At 43.8% G+C, this 9996-nt stretch overlaps 2 protein-coding genes across 7 annotated transcripts; both read right to left on the bottom strand.

Annotated features, from left to right (window-relative positions):
- Nucleotides 1-236: 236 nt before the first annotated feature.
- On the bottom strand, nt 237-2704 carry LOC117148945 (coiled-coil domain-containing protein 28B). Of its 4 annotated transcripts, none has more exons than XM_033316698.1 (4): nt 2471-2704; nt 2174-2414; nt 1046-1123; nt 237-985 (listed from the first exon to the last, which is right to left on the bottom strand). In XM_033316698.1, exons 1-4 carry the CDS (start codon nt 2585-2587, stop codon nt 762-764), a joined length of 660 nt encoding a protein of 219 aa, XP_033172589.1. In that variant the 5' UTR covers nt 2588-2704; the 3' UTR covers nt 237-761. The 4 variants fall into 4 exon arrangements, with proteins under 4 accessions (XP_033172589.1, XP_033172590.1, XP_033172586.1 ...); XM_033316699.1 differs by having other exon boundaries at nt 237-982; nt 2471-2703; XM_033316695.1 differs by having other exon boundaries at nt 237-982; nt 1046-1417; nt 2471-2702.
- Nucleotides 2705-2852: 148 nt separating this feature from the next.
- LOC117148619 (cytochrome c oxidase subunit 7A1, mitochondrial) lies at nt 2853-3381 on the bottom strand. Of its 3 annotated transcripts, none has more exons than XM_033316111.1 (3): nt 3309-3381; nt 3112-3182; nt 2853-3046 (listed from the first exon to the last, which is right to left on the bottom strand). In XM_033316111.1, exons 2-3 carry the CDS (start codon nt 3154-3156, stop codon nt 2903-2905), a joined length of 189 nt encoding a protein of 62 aa, XP_033172002.1. In that variant the 5' UTR covers nt 3157-3182; nt 3309-3381; the 3' UTR covers nt 2853-2902. The 3 variants fall into 3 exon arrangements, with proteins under 3 accessions (XP_033172002.1, XP_033172011.1, XP_033172019.1); XM_033316120.1 differs by having other exon boundaries at nt 3112-3179; nt 3309-3369; XM_033316128.1 differs by lacking the exon at nt 3309-3381 and adding an exon at nt 3285-3307.
- Nucleotides 3382-9996: the final 6615 nt, after the last annotated feature.

The raw sequence follows: 9996 nt of genomic DNA on the forward strand, positions 1-9996 counted from the left end.
TTCGGGAGCGGAATGGGGGCGACTCGGTTGTGGGGAATTCCGTTTCCTTAGAACACCAGGCTGGTAAAAATTCTGGCACTCCAAGCGCCACGAAGGAGGAGTGATGCGCATACTAAGGACGCTTTCAAATCGCTCATCAAATAAATCAATTTAAGGCCATTCGAATGTTTGCTAATGGTCACTTAAGCTACCTATAATCGTTGTTTCCACCAACCAACATTGCAACATTGCAGGCGTATTTATAAAAATGATAACTTTAATAGGTCCGAGTTTCGTACATGGGTATGATTGGGTGTCTATGTATATTGCAAATAACTATAACAAACAATAAGCGGAACAGATTCGCATCATTATCGAAGCCTGATAACCTGCAGCACACACATCAATCAAATCGAGTCGAATCGAATTGCAATGAAATAATTCGTTTTAGCACCACCCCTTGGCACCCTTGGTCTATTATAGTAATAATTTAACGCTATGGCTATGGCTACGCGAAGACAATCTAAATTAGTTTCACAATCACTGCGAGTTCGCTAAACTATTTAGCATGAGAAGCCCATCGAATCCGCCCACTTAAGCGTACAACTTAAAATATTTACACAGTATCCCAGCTGTCCGCCCCGTCGAAAAGTCGCTAGTCTTGTGTGAAATCCCAATCCAGAATCCCAATCTCCACCTCCACTTTGGCATTCCTCGTTTCCCCATCGGTGTGCTCAGAGCCAGAGCAGGCGTTGATCCCAGGCCTGCGGCTGGGCCAAATCTCAGAGACCCGTGTGGCTCGTCTGCAGCTGCTCGATGGAGATGGATAGCTGTTCCAGGCGCTGCATCAGCTGCAGCATGTTCTCCTGCGCCTTGTTGGTGTTGAACTCGTTGCCGTGCTCCAGCGAATCCTCCTCGGCGGCAGCCAGTTCGAAATGCAGTTTGGCCAGGCTCTCCTGCTGCTCGCGGATCTTGGTCATCTGGTCCATTGTACAGCCGGAGCCTGCTGGGAAAAAGGGAATGGATTGGCAAAGCTTAAAGGAAACAAGTTCCAGACTGCACTAACCGAATGCCCTCAGCTTGCCGGAGTGGAAGTCATCCAGCAGTCCGAGGAGGGCTCTTTCCATGTGCTTCACATCGGGAACTTCGGAGACAAAGGAATGATGTTTTATTGGACGATCGTCGAACTTATCGCTGTGGACACTAGCGTTTGGCATCGACGCTGTGGGATTCTTGCGGCGCTGCGATCGCGGTGTGTTCTGATTGCTATTGCTGTGCTGATTGTTATTGTTGGGTTTCGTGTTATCGTTGTTGTTGTTTTTGGGGGTGTTGTGGTTGACTGTGGCTGTGGGATCAGGTGCTAGCCACTCGCTGCTCACCAAGGTGATGGCGTTCAGGCTGTTGGCACTGCTGTGGGTGGGTTCCAACTCGTCGCGATCTGGTCTCGACATGAGATGGTCAACAAATCAAGTGCGGGGATATGAAAGTACAAATAATAATACAAACAAGAAACGAGGAAATCATAAATAAGAATTACATCAAATGAACTGAAAACGGTGCACAATTGTAAAATAAGAACTAATTAAAACTAAATAAGGGTATATTTTGCTATTCAACTACTTCGGTTATAAGTAAACGAATATTAATGTTACAAATTATGACTCATAACTAAGAATAAGTGACTGTAACTAAACCTCAACCGCCGTGTCAAGCGAACCGATGGGAAAGAAAAGTCAGGACACAGGCTGTGGCGGCGAGAGACTCGAAGGCTTGTAATTTCAATAATTGAAATTATAAGCACCTATCAAAGTGTCTGTGTGCGGGCGAATTGGGGTGGGGAGCGTGTGTATATGGGCTGTGAATAATGAAATGTGATGTATTCCGGCCATATGGCCACCGAAAAAGTGCGTCATCGCGGGCGAAGGTCAATAGTGGCCGTGATAGCCGGCAATTAGCCGCGTATTTTATCATTAATGGCGAAACATAAGGCAGCTTGTGAATTTCTAGATGCGCTATGAATGAAGGGTTATAATGTACTCAAAATATGGTATGAGTATAAAATTGTTTGTTTGCTTGTCCTGATATTTTTAGGTAATCTCTACACCGAAGCCTTCCCAGCTGACACCAAAAACCGCGATCCACAGCGACTGAAAGGCAGAAGCGATGGGTTAGTGGACTTTTTGGCTGCACCCACCTTTCAGCAGTTTGCGCGGCCGGGTCTTGAACTCGAATCTCTCGTCTCCGGCGCCCCCGCCACTGCCGCCGTGCGCCTGGGGGCGTGGCCGGCGTTCATTCACGTAGGTCACCTTGGTGGCCGCTTGACCCTGGCCCTGGCTCTTGTCCTTCTCCTTTTCGGATATCGTCCTCTCGATGGAGCAGGATGCGGAGTTTCTGCTGCGCGTGGTCTCGCCGCTGGATATGCCTTTGATTTTGATCTGCAAGAAACGAGGATGAAGTTTGGCTTCCGCACCTGAATCCCAGGGTATCTTACATTTGGAACGGCGGGCGAGGCGGGTGTGGCCGATTTCGGTGCGCTTTGGGCTTCCTCCTCCGTTTCCACGTCGTTCACCAGCTTCTGGCGTTCCACCACCTCATCGTTGGGCTCCATTTGGCTGGTTGTTCGTGCTAGATTTCGCTGAATTCGGTCAAGAAATCCGAATTTTCTTTGTTTTTATTTAGAGGCGAACCTATCGGGGCCTATTGCACTTCGATAGTTCGATATTTTTGTTTTCCCCCAATGAGCGTGTGACCAGAGGATATATATGCAGAAAATACCTGACTCACACTTGCGTGCTCCAAAACAGTGCTGCTCTACTTATTTTATAGTAATATTATTCGGGCGGTTTATTTGAATTTCGAAATAAAACAACATATTTAAATACATTAGTTTCTCTTTAATCGAAGAAGTATTTAAACAAATGGCTTAGGCCTTCTTTTTGGCGAATCCCATTGTGTAGACCAGGTGGACAAAGCTAACGATGCCAAGGCCACACAGTCCAGCGGTAATGCCGAATAAAATCTTATCCGCTGGTCCGCCTTTCAGGAAAACGGGCAGCTCGTTGACGGCCTGCAAAAATAATGAGTTATGAGTTTTAAAACATATGCGAAGATATCACCATTTACAAAACTCACCTGGAAAACCTTCATTTTGTTGGAAAGTCCATCGGGTAGAGCCATTTTTGCCTAGGTCTGTTATGTAACTGCTGAATAAATTACAAAAGGAATATTCAAGCAGAGTCTTTGTTGCAGTGAATATGTTGCCATGTTTAATATATTCTTTATATTCTCCTTAATATTTCACATACCTTTAAGTTTCAAAAAACACTTACCTCAATTAGCGAATTGCAATTGACTTGCTGCACTTTCTTGTAACAGATAAAAATAGAATAAATCACAGATGATTTTAAGCAAAAGGGAATGCCAGAAAAATGCAATTAAAGAGTTGTCAAGTTGTGGATATTAACACAAATCAATAAATAAAATATATTTGTATTTGGTATTGTATTTACATAAAGTGACACATGCTTTTATTATGTTTATCCGTTTATCATATTTATACATAATAATTCTAGTATTTACGAATTTTGAATTTGGCGCCAGGCGCACGTTACAAATTCAAACTTGCGACAATTAACTAAAATCTTGAACAGAATACCTTTAAACCACTAATTTTACGATTAAAAATTAGATCTTGATGAAAACATAAAATTGCTGTCACTTTAAATGAATTTAATTAAAAATCCCCCACTTGATGTACAATTTCAAATCGCAACTGCCGGATTTTAGAGTTGCGTCGTGATTCGCCGTTCGGGAAAAAAATTGTGTGTTCCGCGCTATTTTGGCTTTTTGTGAATTTTTCATCAGGAGCGCAGGCGAAACAGCCAGCGTTTTGGCGTCTTTTCTGCACTACTCGTTCTTGCGCCAGTGCAACACTGGGCGCGAGCGGGACGGCACCTGCGCCAAGTTTGGCGCATCAAAAGCACAGCCGCCGTCCCGCTCGCACCCGCTGCGAAAAGCGCCCGCGGCGAAAAGCACTCCGAAGCCACTTGGACTCAGCGAGCAGCTAACGGTTCCTGTGCGCCTGGTGGGGATTACAATAATTCTACACCGAATGAGGTGTGCAATTTCTTCGAAAAAACTGCTTCCGTTTCGCCATGTGTGCGATTTGCAGCCATCGGTGGGGGTGAACTTTCCTTTTGGGAGTAAATTTGGGGGACTTTCGAGCGTAATACTTTTATGTTTTTAACAATATTTAAAGGATATTATAGACGGAATTTATACGGAAGTTGTTTTTCGTTTCCTCACTTTTCAGCTCCTTTAAAAACTCAACTATAATTATGAAGCCCGATTTTCTATAAAATAAAATCAAGTAAGTGAAAGTTATTTTTTTAAAAAGTGCTATTTTAATTGATTCGAGTGTAAGTTAAGCTTTTCAGCGAATCTGTGCTGCAATTAAAATTACAACCTTTTAAATTAGGTACTTAAATATAAAGGATATCAAGATAAAAGCGTGATATTTACAACTCGTTTGCAAATTGAGGAGATAAGCAATTAAAGAAATTATTAAAGTGCTTTTCAAAGGTAGGTATTGTGAGCTAATTAGAAACAATTAAAATTTAATTGCTTATTCGGAGATTCGAAAGTTTTTTGTGTCTTTTGGCGGGTGCACTGTGTCATTTCATTTGTGTTTACACAATCGGTGCAGCACAGCGGGCAATAAATAAATTCTTTAGTATGATGTGCCGTCGTCTGAAAAGCTGTTTAAGCTCTCTCGGCCAAAAAAAAAGTGTATAAAACGCTTACGCTCGGATCGGTTGACTCCCCCCGCCCCGCGGCACCGACAAGCATCTACGACCTGTTTCAAAACGAAACAAATACATATCATATTGCCCTGCTAAAGCCATCGCCGATTTTCAGCGCCCAGCAAAAGAACTTTCAAAACTGTAGCTTCCATGCTAAATTAACTTGCCAAAGTTGCGAGGCGGCCGCTTTTCGGTATTCAGAAACGAAACTTGAAAAAAGTTAAATCTGCCAAGTTCACCTCCGAGTGCTTTCATTAAAATAGCCAGCCGATGGATGATGATATGAGGGCGGCGAAGGCAAGACTTTGGAAACATTCTCGGTTTCCCCTCAGGCTAGCTAGCCTAGTTCCTAGGGTCCGCCACTAGCCCTTTCTCCCTCTGACTCTGCTTCGTAGGGCTAAGTGGCACGTGGGCTCTCGCTCTAGCAAGCTGAAGTTCTAAACTTGCTGCTCTGCAAGCTGCATCGCTCGAAAAGGGGAGTTCCGTCTCGTTTTGCCCCTCGAGAGAGTGCTCAAAAGTTCTAGGGCAATCGACAAGCACAATAAGTGGAAAAACTTTAGCGGAAAGCGTTTCAAAGTTATGAACGGGTCTTGAAAAATTATGTAGTGAGTAATGACTTCTGTATGGTAGAACCGAAAAGGATCGCAGAGATCAATGGGTTGAAATACTAACGCAAGCATTTAGCATGAGTTAGAATTCGAACATATTATGATACGATATATCTCGATATGAACTCGAAAAATAGCAAAAGAGAACAGTGGATAATGATATATGAATTATAAGCAGCGCTCTGGAAACTATCTTGTGCACGATCTCCCTCTTAAAAATGTTATGTGATGATTGTTTAATGAATGTGATTAATTACAAAAGGTTACATAGGTGTGAATAGTGATGATTGATTAACGGATAATTATAATACGTCTCTTTTGCTTTAATTCATACATTAGTCCTTCAGATAATGATAGGAAGAGGGGTTTGTGTCCTAACTTAACTTCACATTTGATCTTGCATTTTCAGTGTGGGTGATATCTCCACTAATCCTATGATCCTTTTATTTGTGTCATTCAACACTACCTTTTCCTTTGCTCCTTTTATCTTCGTATTAATGACGTGAAAAATTTAGCTCTGATACTAGTATTTGCATATTTATAGGAACATTAGTTGCTTTAAGGAGCATCTTTTATCTCCAACTAAAAATGGTCATGCGCAACCCTTTAAAAAATTGGATCCCACCGTGAATTTCTATGCTTCTTGCTTTTTCACGTCGTTTAAGCAAACAGAAATATAGATTTTATCAAATTGATCGTTGGTTAAATTCTTTATTAACCGGCAAAATAATGGGCGGGTTTAGTATGCTCAAATGCCAAGCATTGAAATGTTTGAAGTGTGGTGAAGATATGTATGACGCTTTCCTCTATTAACTTTTGAGATTATTTTATTGAAATAGATTTAAGTTTATTAAATAAAAGCACCTCACACATACTTGCAGAAAGCGCTGTTAATGCTTTTTTCGTGCTTTGCGGATTGAAAGTTTTATCAGAAAGCCAAAATGAAGCGAAGGGGGGATGCGGGGAGCATCTCTCCTTCTCATCCAGCATAAATAAACACAACATGCAATCATCCAGCTACCAAGAATATCAAGCATCTTTTGGCAGGGGTTTTTACATATGTGTACATATGCACAATTATCTTAGAGCAAAATGAAAGCAGGAATGGTTGAAAAGAATGGCAAGCAATTCTTTTTACTATTCCAAGCTTTAAAAATAAGCTAAGGTTTTACAGAGCCCTTAGGAAGATGGATGAGTGGATGTACCTAAGCTTTTTACCAATGCGCTTTAAGCTTAAGTAGCAAATAATAATTATTAACCTAAAGGAAACAAAGCTTTAAAATTTGCACTTAAACAGGTGCAAGGGGAACTAATCACGATGGCCCACTTAATACATAGTGCTGCCCCAAAGAATCTCCACGGCTGCATCTGCTGCCCTTTTCCGACTCTTTGTCGCGTCCAGTGGCGCGCGACTTTGCTGCGTGCCAGTTGAGACGGCGATATGGCGTGTGCGATTGCGATGGGGACAGAACATTGGCGCTACTCCTTTTCGTGGGGCAAAACAAAATGGATTGCTCTTTAACTAAAACAGTTATCAGGCGCGCAGCGCACGCAGCAGTGGGAGCGCGAGCACTGAGCAAACATTGCGGCATATATTCGTCCCTTTCGTGCCCGCACAACGGCCGCCAGCAACCAACGCGGGCTCCTGCTGGCCCGTCACAAAATTCACAAAACCGCTACGAATATACGGCATTCACACTATTCACTCACTCGTACTCGTAGTCGTACTCGTATCCTCCGCCCCCCGATTTTTCGGGGCGTGGCAGGTGCGAGTGAGTTTGGCGAGTGGATTGAATGGCATTCAGTGCGATAATGGTGGATACGTCGAGGTTCGCGCTCCTCTGGCGGCGAATTTTGTGTTGTAAAAAATGTTTGAACTGTTTTAAGTTTAAGTTTTAACGGTAACAGTAGAGCAGCAAGTGCAGCAGGTCGATCTATGCGCCGTAAGAGCGAGCGAGACGACAGTCGGGCAGTCGGCGCGCGAGCGAGAGCGATCTACTGCGGCGAGGTCGTCACCTTGGCATTGAAATATGCCTACGCACACAAGGAAACGAGCAAGCACATGTGTGCGTTGTACATCGGAAAAGGGGAGAAGGGGGTTACAGTTCGTTTACCTTTGCGCTCGCTCTGGCGTGGTGAATTGGGTTGTCATGTTGCTTGTGCGTGCGACAGAGAGGCAGACAGAAATGCTAATTACCTGGCACATGATTGGGCAATCGGAGATGGCGCGCAGTCAGCGGGAAAATAGCTATCTTGCTTATTTTATTTTGCATATCATATGTTTTGTAATATTTACTTTAATTTTAAATACATTTCGAATTTAGATCTATAGCAAGTAAATTTTTTATAACCAAAATTATCACTTCTGAACAAATTGCTGCTGCTTATGTAGTTTTGCCTGCATTTTGCTTATCTTTTTGTTGCTGCTTCGCCTTTTTTTAGTCGTGATCACGATCACGAGTTGTTGTTCTTCTTCTTCTGCCTGCGGCTGTCAAATGTGTTTCAAAGTCAATGTCGTGCGAGTGCGAGCGAGACAGGCGGCACCGACCCACCGCCCTCTTACCAGCTCTCCCTCGCACACCACCCACCTTGTTTTTGCTTTTCTGTGGCAGATTTAGCAGTGGTGTGCGTGGTGTGTGTGTTCTCTTGGCTCGCGTTGTTGTTGCTTCTCCTGTTTGTTTCTGTGTTTGTTTTATCGTTCTAAGTGGTCGTTGTGGTTGTGGTTGTTGTTGTTGCTGCTGTTCTGGCTGGCGCTCCCGTCATTATTTAGAACCTTTTCCGTGTGCGCATGAACAAAAACAAAAAAGAGGCGGCATAAAAAACGTAACACACCACAAACACACACTACAAACCAAGTACGGGTGTGTGTACGAGCGAGCAGTATCATCATCATCAAGTGTCGTCGGCAGAATCGGAATCGGAACCAAAAACCCCTCGCAAAAAAAGGGAGCTTGCTGTTCGCCTATTCGAAAATTTCACTAAAAATTGTTTGCACTCTCTCGCCGGGCACGAAATGAAAGTATCCTTTTGGCTACGCCCCTCAGCGAGCCGTGCGGAATTCCCAGACCTCCAAATTGGGCTACCAGTTGGGGGTGGCGTCTTTTTGGAGACCAATTGTCGTGCTGTCGCACCTGTTGGCCAGGTGGATTGTGTCAACTTTGCCTGCAAGCTGGAGAACATTGATTAGAGTTGTGGGTGTTTGACTCGAGGGGGAAAGAATCGCAAATTGGGGTTTGTTTGGAAATATTGGGATATAATTAGGGGTCGTAGCACAATGATTAAAAAAAAAAAGACTTTCTTCAAAATCAGATCCTTCATTATTTGGGTTTTGAATAACTAACATATAACCAAATCCAGTAGTTAATCGTCTATTTTTATATATACAGAGGTGGTCAAAAGTATTTACACAACGAGCTTTTTTTTCAATTGTCAACTAATTGAAAAAAAAGCTCGTTGTGTAAATACTTTTGACCACCTCTGTATATACTTTATAACAATATTTTCTGCACTGATATAGTACCCATATACAGAGGTGGTCAAAAGTATTTACACAACGAGCTTTTTTTCAATTGTCAACTAATTGAAAAAAAGCTCGTTGTGTAAATACTTTTGACCACCTCTGTATATTCCCATTTTGAGCTTTACGAATCCCCAAAACTTGAGCACTCGTAGTCGATGACCCTGCGTTCCCCTTGCGAAACCGCCGACGATACGGCGGTATTGCGTGACGTAACACGCCGGCGAAACAACGGAAGGTGTGAGTGAGAGGCCAGATGGCGTCGGAAAGAGACGGCAGCTCATTTGACTGATACGGCGAAACAAACACGAGTACGCAATTGAAATGCCTGGCAATCGGATTTCCCCGCACACGCCCCACAGAAGTGGGCAAACCACCGCCCCACCTGCCACCTGCCGCCTGTGTGGCGATTTCTGATCGCCTGCTACGATAGTCAAGACTTCCCCATGTCGGCGTGTGTGCGCTGCGACTAAAAATGTGGAGGCCCCCGATTGGAGGACGGGACCTTGAGAAGGTCTCGACTTGTGCTACGTTCCGTGGTGGAGCCCCTTAAATAGTACCGCCGTCTCTATCTAACAGCACCCCGCCAACAACCATTTCCGTTCCGTTCTTCGGCGAGTGAGAGTTGTGGCATCTTCCCCATCTTTTGAGGAGGTGCTCCCCATTTGGGCGGCCGTCTCTGGTCCGCTCTGCTATGATTTCTGTTAGCCCGCCCTGCTAGTAGCCATCTTTTTCGATTTTTTGCCCCAACAAGGCAAAAACGAAAGCGCAGAAATCGGAAAACAGCGAATGATAGTTGTGGAAATGCACTGCGAGAAACAACTAAAAAAGGGTTATGACTATAGAGCTCATACACCATAAGACAACAAGTTTTTGTATATAATATCTCTAGGATATAGAATCTATAACATAATCTATACGCCTAATGATATCTTTATCACTGGAGCATTTTAGCTTGTCTCGGGAAAAGCACACGTCTTTTCTCGCGGTGAGCGATCGATGTGGTAATGGAAGTGGGTCTGGACTACTCGCTTTATCTGCCTTTCTGGCCATGGTCTGGATGTGGATGGTGGCCTGTTGCCTCCGCTGC

The sequence above is a fragment of the Drosophila mauritiana genome, chromosome 2L (genome assembly GCF_004382145.1).
Source record: "Drosophila mauritiana strain mau12 chromosome 2L, ASM438214v1, whole genome shotgun sequence".
In the NCBI taxonomy this organism is placed as follows: domain Eukaryota; kingdom Metazoa; phylum Arthropoda; class Insecta; order Diptera; family Drosophilidae; genus Drosophila; species Drosophila mauritiana.